Source organism: Sinocyclocheilus anshuiensis, unplaced genomic scaffold (assembly GCF_001515605.1).
Source record: "Sinocyclocheilus anshuiensis isolate Anshui unplaced genomic scaffold, SAMN03320099.WGS_v1.1 scaffold392, whole genome shotgun sequence".
NCBI lineage: Eukaryota > Metazoa > Chordata > Actinopteri > Cypriniformes > Cyprinidae > Sinocyclocheilus > Sinocyclocheilus anshuiensis.
The window spans coordinates 3,658,344-3,672,091 of record NW_015557091.1 but is presented as its reverse complement, the minus strand read 5'-3'; the positions used below and the strand labels follow the sequence as shown (position 1 = coordinate 3,672,091).

General features: G+C 37.3%; 2 protein-coding genes across 2 annotated transcripts in view; both read right to left on the bottom strand.

Moving 5' to 3' along the window:
• LOC107677274 (polypyrimidine tract-binding protein 2-like) overlaps positions 1-2,395 on the bottom strand; it is a 10,932-nt gene extending 8,537 nt beyond the window's left edge. Inside the window, exons 1-3 of the mRNA XM_016472122.1 lie at positions 2,308-2,395; positions 1,622-1,806; positions 1,336-1,476 (exon numbers count right to left, since the gene is read on the bottom strand). Of these exons, the coding sequence (XP_016327608.1) occupies positions 1,336-1,476; positions 1,622-1,806; positions 2,308-2,347 (366 nt within the window). The 5' untranslated portion in view covers positions 2,348-2,395. The remainder of the gene's footprint in view (positions 1-1,335; positions 1,477-1,621; positions 1,807-2,307) is intronic.
• A 373-nt stretch (positions 2,396-2,768) lies between these two features.
• LOC107677154 (polypyrimidine tract-binding protein 2-like) lies at positions 2,769-10,950 on the bottom strand. Its single transcript, XM_016471939.1, has 6 exons — positions 10,832-10,950; positions 9,776-9,803; positions 5,639-5,708; positions 4,948-5,132; positions 4,672-4,802; positions 2,769-2,817 (listed from the first exon to the last, which is right to left on the bottom strand). Exons 1-6 carry the CDS (start codon positions 10,837-10,839, stop codon positions 2,769-2,771), a joined length of 471 nt encoding a protein of 156 aa, XP_016327425.1. The 5' UTR covers positions 10,840-10,950.
• Between the last annotated feature and the right edge of the window lie 2,798 nt (positions 10,951-13,748).

The following is a 13,748-nucleotide window of genomic DNA, read 5'->3' as shown; positions in this document are numbered from 1 at the left end:
CCATCTTCCACAAGTTAATATGATTCTTTAGGGGCCATAATGAAAAGTCTATAACATACTTTGGTTAAAATTTCCCAATGGTAGTGTAAAAAACACCCTTTTTACCCTGTTAAAATAAGCTCTGTTTTCAGCACACCGTTCTAGTACGTTGCTTTAAATGCTAAAGAGCTCTGCTGACCCCGCCCCTCTCTTCCGTGGAATGACGAGCAGACTGTAAACTTCAGCCGCGAAACTGGCTAACTAGCACTTATTAGGAAAGGCGATTTGCAAAGATTCATTCAAAAACCCTTATACTGACTTCTTCTGTAGATGAAGCTGGATCATGAATGATTCGCGCGAACACAGACGCATTTAGGTCGATCGGGATCTGCGCATTCCCTTCAAAAATGAAAGTAACGTAAATCCTCTGCGTCTTCAGCGGCTCAGATGTCGGGAGTAAATGACTGCTATGTTCATTATTACATCCAGCAACAAAACATCTCAATCTCTTAATCAGAGACATTCTTGTCTTCCCCTGCACCGGAGTCGACACAATGGCGGACTGATGACAGCTCACTCAGGGCGGGTCTAAGGTAAGACGGCCTTGTCAATCAACTATCGTGGGAGCGGCCTGTGCAGAACTACGTCATTCTGACAAGAATCTCAGAACTGCCTCATTTGAGAAAGTGGATTTTAAAATAGGGATTTAAAAAAAAAAACACTGGGTGGATTTTTATCATTATAGGGTGGATGTGTACATACACTTCCAACACACATTTAGGTTCAAACAACAACAAAAGTGAATTTTGCATCCGATGACCCGTTTAAGAATTTTTCCACAAAAATATTAAGCAGCACATCAGTTTTCAAAATTGAAAATAATAAGAAATGTTTCTTGAGCACCAAATCAGCATATTAGAATGATTTCTGAAGGATCATTACTGAAGAATGGAGAAATGGCTGCTGAAAATTCAGCTTTGTAATCACAGGAATAAAGTGCATTTTAAAATATATTAAAATAGGAAATTTTTAATAATATTTCACATAATTACTGTTGTTACTGTATTTCTTATCAAATAAATCCAGTCTTGGTGAGCATAACATATTCTTTAAAAAAACATTTTAAAAACCTTACAGACCCTAAACCTTTGAACAGTGTAAATTTAAAAGGCCGTGCAACAGTTTCCATGCACACTATAAATAGCAGAAAATGTATATTGACTGTTCTGCCCAAAACAAAATCTCACTTATCCAAAATGGCTGGTCAGCATAGTTGGATTTTAAAGATCAAATACATTCTGATTGGCTGTCCCTTGAAATACTTACATTTTCGAGAAAAGTTAGGTAATTTGTTACCTGGTTTGAATTGTCAGTCTTCAGTTCTTTGTGATTGGAGTACTGTATGTAGACCGGCATGCTACGGATGTGAGGCGTCACAGCTGAGTAATAATTGACCATTGTCATGGCAGCTTCCTCTGTGCTGAGCTCCAGAAACGCCTAAGACAAAGACGATTTCAGTAACGAGGTAAGATGAACTCAGTGAACTCAAAACTGTTAGTCGGACCAGAAATAGCAAATCTCTTTCAAGACTCACTAACTCCGACAAAAGTGAAATTGAAAACATTTCAGCTTGCCCACGCACCTGGTTTTTGCCTTTCAGTGTGAGGATATTGGTGACCTTTCCGAACGGAAGCCCCAGGGCAATGATCTCTGTTTCCGAGACATCGTTGGGTAACTTTCTAATGTGAAGAACGCGGGATGGTGGGGCATCGCCGACTCTGTCTTCAACTCTAAGTTTTTTGCTGTCACTGCCGTTGGATGTCGTATCTGCCAAAAGTGGACAGAAAGAGGACATTATACTGGGGATAAAGAGAATACATTTCTAAAGGAAAAATCTTAAAACATAATGCCAACATCAGGATAAAAGACGCAGATTTAAATACTCAGCCAGGTCTGAAAGTGTGTCTAAACTGTATTTAAGTTTCTCTTCTATTACATTTCACACTACATTTCCAATTGATATCCTTAATAGAAAGAACTCAAGAAACAAAGCTTCCTTTAATTGGGTAAAGTCATTCCTCTACTGAATGGAGAAATCTATTGTTGGAGAAGCTGTAATAAGATGCAGAGTGCATATAATTGCAATTCCGGTCACATGCTTATAAGAGTGGGTGCCCACCTACAGGAAAGAGTAAGGTTATTCCCAGATAGGATCTTCTCAGATCAGATATCACACTGAACCATCTGTTATAATTTCATTATTTTAATGCTGTTCATGGTCAAGAAAACTGCATGTTTTGGAAAGGGGGGGAAGTCAGGAACACTTACCACTTACAGTGCTCAGCCCAGAACTGGGGCTGTTATACATGCTGCCGGACAGCAGCTCATCTGATCCTCTCTGCGGAGACACACAAAGAGAAAAATAAAATCCCACCCTCCAATAAAGATGTTCTCCTTTCACAATCCCCTCAACCAAACAATGTGGACAGCTTAAGGAATCAAGTCACATAAAACACACGTCCACACGCTTCTGCCTTTCTGCCTTATTTTTCTAGATTGTTGCTTTAATCTTGTTGAGTCTAAGATGTCAGACGCTGTCATCTCATCCTGAGCTGCCCACGTTCCCGAAGGGCCCCGGCGTGATCAGGCCGCTGCTTGAAGTGCAGCTAAAAGTGACGGATGGGACAGCAGGCAAATGGCGAATGGCACAAACCAAACTTCCTAATAGGATCATCTCAGGTTCGTGCCTTCCAAAAACTCCACCGAATTGTCCTTTATGGACGATGCTTTTACGGCGCCAATAAACCCGCCGCCGCTGCTGCCTTCTGGGCATCGACACTACAAACAATCAAGAGAATGGTGAAGTTTCACATCAAAACGACCGAAAGCAGAAGAATGCATTAAGAGATGGCAAGGTCTTAACAGACAAGCCTCAGCATCAAAACTGATTAGAACGGAAGAAAAAAAAAAGCAGGACTTTAAAGCAATAAGATCAAATGCTTCTTTTTCCACCTGCTTTCCCAGAAAGACCGGCTAACATTGTTTTCCAGGGAGGAAAATTCTGTTGTTGGCAAACAAACTGAGTTAAAAGGCCTGTGTTCAGAAGGCATCTCTTGAAAAGAACAAGTTCTTCTCTAACTATCCTGGACATAAACGGCCCCCATTAAATTACTACCAGTCTAATTTTATGAAAAGCGGAGATGGAGACCTGTAACAGGCCTGTTTCTAATATATAAGGGACAATTCTACATTTCCACACAACACTTTTCTTTCAACGACAAAGAATCAGCCACATAATATCCAATAATGCACTTTAATGGCTTGGCAATTCTTTGTCCATTCAAAAACAAATTATGTTTGCATCACCCTAGGCTTCTTTGTCTTTTTTCATGTGGCTTTGACGCCACACAATATGCAAATAAGTTTTTTTTTAAAAGAGGGGAAATAAATGCTAAACCATGTGAAGGCAAATTATGTTCCTGACAGCAATACTAAAAAAAGCATATATTGTATTTTTGAATGAGGTGACAGTGAAATTGGCAAAGACATACTCTACCCTATAGCTTACAAGTCCAACAGGACACCAAAAATTTAAGACAAAACTGGATAAATCATACGAATAGTAACATATAAACAATGTCTGATGCCAGCCGACATAATCCTTTTAACTTTCAGTGACACTAATTCATTAAGGTCAGTATTAATAGTCTACCACCAAAAAACGTTTGCTAGGGAATGGTGAATATCTTAAATAAAAATAAGTGGTTGTAGATCCCATTCTGGCTGTTAATGGTGACTATTCAAAGTTTGCCAATGTTTGGATGAACCAAGAATAAGAAAGAGTGAGATAGTAGCAGCATTGGCTATCACTGTGTAGGTCTGAGATAATCACCAGGCCTTGACAATAAGGGGCCAACCAGCGTGAAAGACGCTTGGGACAATTGATAAATTTGTCACTGCCACGATCGGGACACTGCTGCATTGTCTCGAATCATTTCATTTGCACGTGTTTTTAAGCCTTGCTCATTTAAAAATACAAGCGATTTTAAAGCATTCAAGCAAGACGCGAAAGACAACTACATGCAGTACTCACGCACTGTGTTCTGTGTGACAACGCCCGAGCCCCGAATTAAGATTCTTTCAGCGTCTTCTTGCGCTTGGACGGACAAAAACATACAAAAGTATCTCAAAATACCCGTCTTGGCTAGGGGTGGGAATTGCAGGGTACCTGACGATATGATACGAATCACGATACATGGCTAACGATACGATAATATCACGAATACAGCGATTCTGCGATAATTGATATATTGCTAGACAATCCTATAACGATACATTACGATATCTGTCTAACTATGAAAACAAAATGCCTGTGAAAAGGTTAAGTGCAAGTTTTCTCTCTTTATTCAAGTCCAAACTGATAGAAAACAGCACAAAAAGTTCTGTAAATCAAATTTAACATGTTAAGTAAATTAATCATTTTATTATTGGACTTATTAAAAGCTTACACATTTCTTTGTGTGTAAACCAACACATTTAACAAACTGGCATCTGCTAACAAATCATACTAGATGTTTTACAAGACGTAACGTCGCTTTTCTGGGCCATCATATTTTTTTCAGGTAACACGTGGTCTTGTGGTGACTTTTTTCCACTAACATTTGAAAATCACAAAGTACCCAAATCATTTACCAAATCGTCTTCAGTTCTTTGTGATTGGAGTACTGTATGTAGACCGGCATGCTACGGATGTGAGGCGTCACAGCTGAGTAATAATTGACCATTGTCATGGCAGCTTCCTCTGTGCTGAGCTCCAGAAACGCCTAAGACAAAGACGATTTCAGTAACGAGGTAAGATGAACTCAGTGAACTCAAAACTGTTAGTCGGACCAGAAATAGCAAATCTCTTTCAAGACTCACTAACTCCGACAAAAGTGAAATTGAAAACATTTCAGCTTGCCCACGCACCTGGTTTTTGCCTTTCAGTGTGAGGATATTGGTGACCTTTCCGAACGGAAGCCCCAGGGCAATGATCTCTGTTTCCGAGACATCGTTGGGTAACTTTCTAATGTGAAGAACGCGGGATGGTGGGGCATCGCCGACTCTGTCTTCAACTCTAAGTTTTTTGCTGTCACTGCCGTTGGATGTCGTATCTGCCAAAAGTGGACAGAAAGAGGACATTATACTGGGGATAAAGAGAATACATTTCTAAAGGAAAAATCTTAAAACATAATGCCAACATCAGGATAAAAGACGCAGATTTAAATACTCAGCCAGGTCTGAAAGTGTGTCTAAACTGTATTTAAGTTTCTCTTCTATTACATTTCACACTACATTTCCAATTGATATCCTTAATAGAAAGAACTCAAGAAACAAAGCTTCCTTTAATTGGGTAAAGTCATTCCTCTACTGAATGGGATATTGAAATCTATTGTTGGAGAAGCTGTAATAAGATGCAGAGTGCATATAATTGCAATTCCGGTCACATGCTTATAAGAGTGGGTGCCCACCTACAGGAAAGAGTAAGGTTATTCCCAGATAGGATCTTCTCAGATCAGATATCACACTGAACCATCTGTTATAATTTCATTATTTTAATGCTGTTCATGGTCAAGAAAACTGCATGTTTTGGAAAGGGGGGGAAGTCAGGAACACTTACCACTTACAGTGCTCAGCCCAGAACTGGGGCTGTTATACATGCTGCCGGACAGCAGCTCATCTGATCCTCTCTGCGGAGAGACACAAAGAGAAAAATAAAATCCGCCGTCCAATAAAGATGTTCTCCTTTCACAATCCTCTCAACCAAACAATGAAATACAGCTCTCTGCGGACAGCTGAAGGAATCACAGCACATAAAGCACATGTCCACACGCTTCTGCCACAGCGCCTTATTCTTCTAGATTGTTGCTTTAATCTTGTTGAGTCTAAGACGTCAGATGCTGTCATCTCATCCTGAGCTGCCCACGTTCCCGAAGGGCCCCGGCGTGATCAGGCCGCTGCTTGAAGTGCAGCTAAAAGTGACGGATGGGACAGCAGGCAAATGGCGAATGGCACAAACCAAACTTCCTAATAGGATCATCTCAGGTTCGTGCCTTCCAAAAATTCCACCGAATCGTTCTTTATGGACGCTGCTTTTACGGCGCCAATAAACTCGCCGCCGAGCATGCCTTCTGGGCATCGACACTACAAACAATCAAGAGAATGGTGAAGTTTCACATCAAAACGACCGAAAGCAGAAGAATGCATTAAGAGATGGCAAGGTCTTAACAGACAAGCCTCAGCATCAAAACTGATTAGAACGGAAGAAAAAAAAAAAAAAGCAGGACTTTAAAGCAATAAGATCAAATGCTTCTTTTTCCACCTGCTTTCCCAGAAAGACCGGCTAACATTGTTTTCCAGGGAGGAAAATTCTGTTGTTGGCAAACAAACTGAGTTAAAAGGCCTGTGTTCAGAAGGCATCTCTTGAAAAGAACAAGTTCTTCTCTAACTATCCTGGACATAAACGGCCCCCATTAAATTACTACCAGTCTAATTTTATGAAAAGCGGAGATGGAGACCTGTAACAGGCCTGTTTCTAATATATAAGGGACAATTCTACATTTCCACACAACACTTTTCTTTCAACGACAAAGAATCAGCCACATAATATCCAATAATGCACTTTAATGGCTTGGCAATTCTTTGTCCATTCAAAAACAAATTATGTTTGCATCACCCTAGGCTTCTTTGTCTTTTTTCATGTGGCTTTGACGCCACACAATATGCAAATAAGTTTTTTTTTAAAAGAGGGGAAATAAATGCTAAACCATGTGAAGGCAAATTATGTTCCTGACAGCAATACTAAAAAAAGCATATATTGTATTTTTGAATGAGGTGACAGTGAAATTGGCAAAGACATACTCTACCCTATAGCTTACAAGTCCAACAGGACACCAAAAATTTAAGACAAAACTGGATAAATCATACGAATAGTAACATATAAACAATGTCTGATGCCAGCCGACATAATCCTTTTAACTTTCAGTGACACTAATTCATTAAGGTCAGTATTAATAGTCTACCACCAAAAAACGTTTGCTAGGGAATGGTGAATATCTTAAATAAAAATAAGTGGTTGTAGATCCCATTCTGGCTGTTAATGGTGACTATTCAAAGTTTGCCAATGTTTGGATGAACCAAGAATAAGAAAGAGTGAGATAGTAGCAGCATTGGCTATCACTGTGTAGGTCTGAGATAATCACCAGGCCTTGACAATAAGGGGCCAACCAGCGTGAAAGACGCTTGGGACAATTGATAAATTTGTCACTGGCACGATCGGGACACTGCTGCATTGTCTCGAATCATTTCATTTGCACGTGTTTTTAAGCCTTGCTCATTTAAAAATACAAGCGATTTTAAAGCATTCAAGCAAGACGCGAAAGACAACTACATGCAGTACTCACGCACTGTGTTCTGTGTGACAACGCCCGAGCCCCGAATTAAGATTCTTTCAGCGTCTTCTTGCGCTTGGACGGACAAAAACATACAAAAGTATCTCAAAATACCCGTCTTGGCTAGGGGTGGGAATTGCAGGGTACCTGACGATATGATACGAATCACGATACATGGCTAACGATACGATAATATCACGAATACAGCGATTCTGCGATAATTGATATATTGCTAGACAATCCTATAACGATACATTACGATATCTGTCTAACTATGAAAACAAAATGCCTGTGAAAAGGTTAAGTGCAAGTTTTCTCTCTTTATTCAAGTCCAAACTGATAGAAAACAGCACAAAAAGTTCTGTAAATCAAATTTAACATGTTAAGTAAATTAATCATTTTATTATTGGACTTATTAAAAGCTTACACATTTCTTTGTGTGTAAACCAACACATTTAACAAACTGGCATCTGCTAACAAATCATACTAGATGTTTTACAAGACGTAACGTCGCTTTTCTGGGCCATCATATTTTTTTCAGGTAACACGTGGTCTTGTGGTGACTTTTTTCCACTAACATTTGAAAATCACAAAGTACCCAAATCATTTACCAAATCACATTGTACAAATTCATACAAAATCATGAAACAGTTACATTTTTCCATGAGACCAGGTTGGATTTATACATTTTAAAGTGAATAATCTTGGTTTGAGTACATGAAAACCCATTCAGAGAAAAAGAAACAACTAAAAATGCATGTCTGAGAAATCATTCATCATGATACATACTGACGCGGTGCCGCTGCATGTCGTGCCAAACCTCTCACGGCAGCGTCATCAGCTTGAGATCGGTTTTTTGAGATCGGCCTTTAAGAGACCGCCGATCGATCATCCCAACGTGATTATCAGCCGATAGTGATCGGTAGCCGATCAATCGGAGCACCCCTAGTTAACAGAGGCCTTTAAAGAGGCATTTAAAGTAGTGTTAATAAGCGCTGCGCTGCTTTCTGTACAGCGATAACCAAGGAAATACTGTATCGCTGCTGTTCCATAAGCGCCACCTACTGTCAGAGAGTGAATTTGCTTCTCATTCAGTCCGTCTGATGTTCTTTCTAAAGTATAATTTCATATGTATCTTTGTTCTATATATTTATTTGTGCTGTTGCTTGTAATTGGTTCATGTTTTCTTATTTAATGACTGTTCATTTGTCTTTAATAATAATTTAACTTTTTATTCGTTAGGCTTGTAGTGTTTAGTGTGGTATCAAAATTAGAATCGAGAATTGTAAAATTTAATTGGCATCTAAAATGTTGGTGCCATGTAAGCTTATTTATTAGAATAAAAGATAACATGGGTCAAAAACAATAATAACAGCAACTATTTTATTTTTTTGTGGCAGAGCCAGTGAAAATATTGGCAGGGCAAGTAAAAATTTGAACCACTGGTTCGACCGGACCACTAGAAAAAATCCATAGTGTTGAGACCTGATCACAATTACTGTTAATTTTTAATTCCAACCAGACACTGCCGTTAAAACAAGGCAAATTTAAGCGAATATGGCATGAAATGCACATAGTGTGAGGGCTCAAAATTCACTTTCATTTATCATCATCCTACATAATGTCATATTTTAGAAACATTTACAAGGTTAATGACTCATGGGTTTAATCAGCCTGCCTTAAAAAAAGACATGTTAAAGTGACCAATTTAGGGTGGAAATACTATTGCATAATATTCCAATATTTAATCATCATCATCATCATCATCAATATTATATTGCCAAAATGCAATATTTAAGGTGGCTGGTTCCATATAACATGAATAGAAGAAAGTAATATTTTACATTTTTGCATTATATAATTTTGAATTAATCATATTTATGTTCAATATTCATGTACAAAGCCTTAAAATAAACATTCCAAGTTCAACTTGAATATACTGCTTTTACAGGTGCATCTGTATTAAGCTTAATAGCAAATCTGATACTTTCTAACTGTAAAAAGCAATTATTTGTATAGCAATTAATCACATGCCAATTTTGTAACCGAGACAGCCCTATCTCAGAGTAATTATTCAATGTTTTATCATAAAAAAAACTCTGGTTTACCACACTGTTCTGGTATCTATGGGGTCAAATTTCTGTTGTGGTTTCCACTTGGTCTCACCACTGCAACAGGCGGACATCTATTAAAAACTAAATTCCACAACATTATGATCATATTCATAGTAATGCATGTTGTGCTGTGCTGCCTTTGTCAGGTTGCTATTGCACTGCAAAATCCTTCATGAGTTTGCTTTAGTAACTACCTATCCATCCATCATCCAGAATACAAACTGCACAAAGGATACTGAAAACAGTATTTACCTTAACACCAACTGCGACATCCCCAATGCTGTTGAAAACACAAAGTGATATTTGATCAGACACATATTAAACATCAGGAATTAACATGTAAGTTCAGGACTAAAAAAGAAAAGGAGGGCTAGAAATCCTTTAATCTGAATCTTTTTAAATCCCCTCCATTATTTAATGACAACAAATTAAGCTGATGAACATTTCAGTATTTCATTACTTTATTCCACTCTTCTGGTAGGCTGCTCACTAGGCTTCGACGTTCAAAAAGGATGTTTCTAGCAAAATCGATTTTGAGGCTAAAATACCGTTTTAGGGATGCAGGTCACTAGGTTATGGGACTTAGATGCTCAAAAATGAAAACGAGTTAGGCAGATCACTAGGTTTCGGCATTATGATGTCCAACAATGCCATTTGGGTAACGTTAGGCAGGTTATGGGACTATAGTGTCCAGAATACTGTCTAGGCAACAACCAGTTTTTACACACAGCCCTAGAGTACAGATTGAGGCTAGTTGGTTAACCATAACTTGTATTTAATATCAACATTTAGAAGTTTCTCCTATTTGAATGCAACTCGACACATTATATAACCACTGAGAGAGAAGTTTTATTTTATACATTTTATGATAGTATAAAAGCTCACGTGAAAGCATATAATTACAACCTAGATGAGGTCAACTGGGGAATTACATCATATTCTAGCACATTAATACATTAATTATAAATTAAACTAGCTAAAAGACTCGCTCGATTAAACTCCAGCTTAATCTTGTGTGCACAACGTGAGCAAACAAACAGCTAGTGAGGCTAACCTGCTAACACATGCTTGCTATTTTTTCTCATTTTTGTTGTTCACTAATTTGAGTTCTTGCGATTTTTCTTGCTCTTGGCATTTCATACTAGACAATACAACCGTTACAAAAAGATTATGAAACAACAGTTGTTTTTAGTGTTACAGCGCTAGCGTGTTAGCAGCGTTAGCATTCCAGCAAGTGTGAAACTCTTCTACTTCGCATTTAAATTATTATTTTTTTACACATAAATTAAGAGCGCTTTTAATGCTCACCCGTCCATTTCTGGTGATCTGTGTAAAAACGAACCCGCTGAAGAGTTTGTGTGTTATTCCTCCTCACTGGCTTTAGCTGAGACACACAAACACACACACACCCGTGACAAAATGGAGGCGGAAACACACGTATACACATACACATACACATACACACACACACACACACACACTTACTGTAAACACACACTATATATGAGATACACACTTACTGTAAACTCAAACACCATTTACTGTAAGCCTGTAATATTTAAAATAATACAGTTATTACGCACACCCATACACACCTAGCCTGTAAATAGATACTATTTTCTCATAAGCAGTATATAATATTAAATGTAACACGACCTAGAAGAAAGTTATATTACTCAGAGTTCGTCTTTTAAATCTTAGGAGATCTCGGTGTCTTTTAGATTTTTTTTTCCTCAGATGGAATTCCTTCTGAGAAATAAAATAACACAAATGAGACAATTGTTTCATAATGTTAACATATTCAGCTATACAATTTAGATCGCACTGGTGTGTTCATATTGAAATCTCTCATTTCTAATTGCATACATTGCGTTGAAATATTTTTTTTTTATTCGTGTTAAGATCTCGTCTGAAAGTCTAAAAGAGAATACTTTTCAGGAAATACACCTCAGAATCTCGAGGCCAAGTAATCTGACAGAGACATGGATAACCAACATGTATTAAATACATAACATGAGAGACAGTTTTATAATCCACCTTCATATAAATAAAAAAAATTGTCAATACTATTATTATTTAGTTTTAGTTGTTATCACTGTCGTCATTAAATAATTTTATGAACATAAATGTAGAGAGAATCACCTAGCATAATTAAAGTGATTATGCATCCTATTAACATTGAACAAGTCAGTCAAAACCGCTGTAGCAGGCGGTTAGATATCATTGACTGTGAGAGAGAATCACCTAGCATAATTAAAGTGATTATGCATCCTATTAACATTGAACAAGTCAGTCAAAACCGCTGTAGCAGGCGGTTAGATATCATGGACTGTGACAGACTTACATAATGGTATTTTGGCTCCGTGCTTGATGCCCCAGGTGAAATTAAAGCTTATCTTAAAGAACCTGGGATTTAATTAAAAATGACATTTCTCCAAACACTTGGGTCTAGTTTTGCTTCTGAGGCTGCCATGTTGGAATTAGATTCCAGGATCCCTCTGAGCAAAGGGGAAATAAGAAAACTGTCACCTGATCACCAAATCTCAAACATTTATCATTCGGTTCTTGGCACACAACAGCCAGACGGTTCTTGACACCAAGTCCCAGCTGCCATAAAACAAGTAACATTCCTTTTAGCAGAATGAAGTGTATGAGAAATGATTCTCAACACATTGTGTCCTCAAGATTAAAAATTTAGGTAAAAATATAAATGAATATATAAGAAAGAGTATATGCAGAGTAATTTTAGTTGCTGTAACCTTTTAAATTAGTTTTTTTTTTCTTGATTTTTTTTTACTTAAATAGCCATGCAATGTGACAAATTAATTTTAAATGTACAAATATTTTAAATCACAAAGACTGCATGCGTTATAGTTAAAATAAAATAATAATAATAATAATAATAATAATAATAATAAAGAAATGAAATTTTAAAAAGATATAGAATAATTTTAGACATATAGATATATCAGACTTTACAGAGTTATTATTGTTAACTAAAATTATAAAAATATTTTTGTTAATTGAAATAAAGCTGAAATCAAATATAAACGTTAGATGAAAACCTTAAACTGAACAAAAATGAGACTGAAATAAGTTACAATTACTAACTGGAAATAAATAAAAATTAAACAAATAAATAAAATTAAACAAAAAATGAATTCAACCTAAATGGTAATATATTTAGGTAATAATATAACAAACAAAAACTAATAAAAATGACAAAAATCACATAACAAAATTTATACATTCATAACAAAATAAAATTAATATTAATATTAAAACAAAAATATACGACACTTTATTTTACAGTGTGCCTGAGGGATAACAGAGTTTTTCCAACACAGATGTCCCACTGTCATGTTTTGTCAGGCATGATGTTATTCTTCTGATATCATCATGGGACTCATCATAGTCAGGAGTGATGTTACTGTAATGTGACCCCAGTGTTGTGAAATGTGCTGTAGTCAATCTGAGCCGACAGCCTTGGGTCGAGATACACACCTAAGCTGTCGACTGTATGTTACCTTATCTTATCCGGTACATCCTTTTAGTTATCTTACACTGAGATGAGATCTGACCAAAATGTGGAATTTAACTCTATAATTTACTAAATACATCGTAAGATGCTCAGAAAGCAATTTTTAAATCACAGCAAGAATTACATTTTGTACAAACAGGCTGTGGGTGTATTGAACTCACTCAAATGACAACCTATAGAAAATAATGACTGACAGGTTCATAGATTCATGGATTTAATAGACTAATAGACCTTTTCGACCACATGACTACTAACTCAGACCATTCTACGTTAATGGAAGCATGCTTGCCATTTTCTTTAATTACCAAAGCAGCACTGCTTCTGCAGAATTAAACCTTGCATTCATTTCCATTTTTCTACTTACTGTACGTGTTCTTGCATCTCACCTGCTTCCAGCACGCAGGCCTACCATCTCGGTCCAGCTGTGCCAAATCAATGTCCTGATGGCTGCAAAACCCGCTAAAGTTCCAATTTAGCACTCTATTGAAAATCTTGCAGCCGTCTTTTGGAAAGGCCAAACACATCCCCACGCCTCTGTTTGTGTGTTCGATCAGATTGTGTGTTTCTCATAGTGCATTCTGATGAAAATGGTTTGAAGTGCATTATAAACCAGGCACAGAATTGAACGCCATGCAGTGACTACCATTACCTAGTATGGATATTTTCCACCCCCCCAGATTTGAG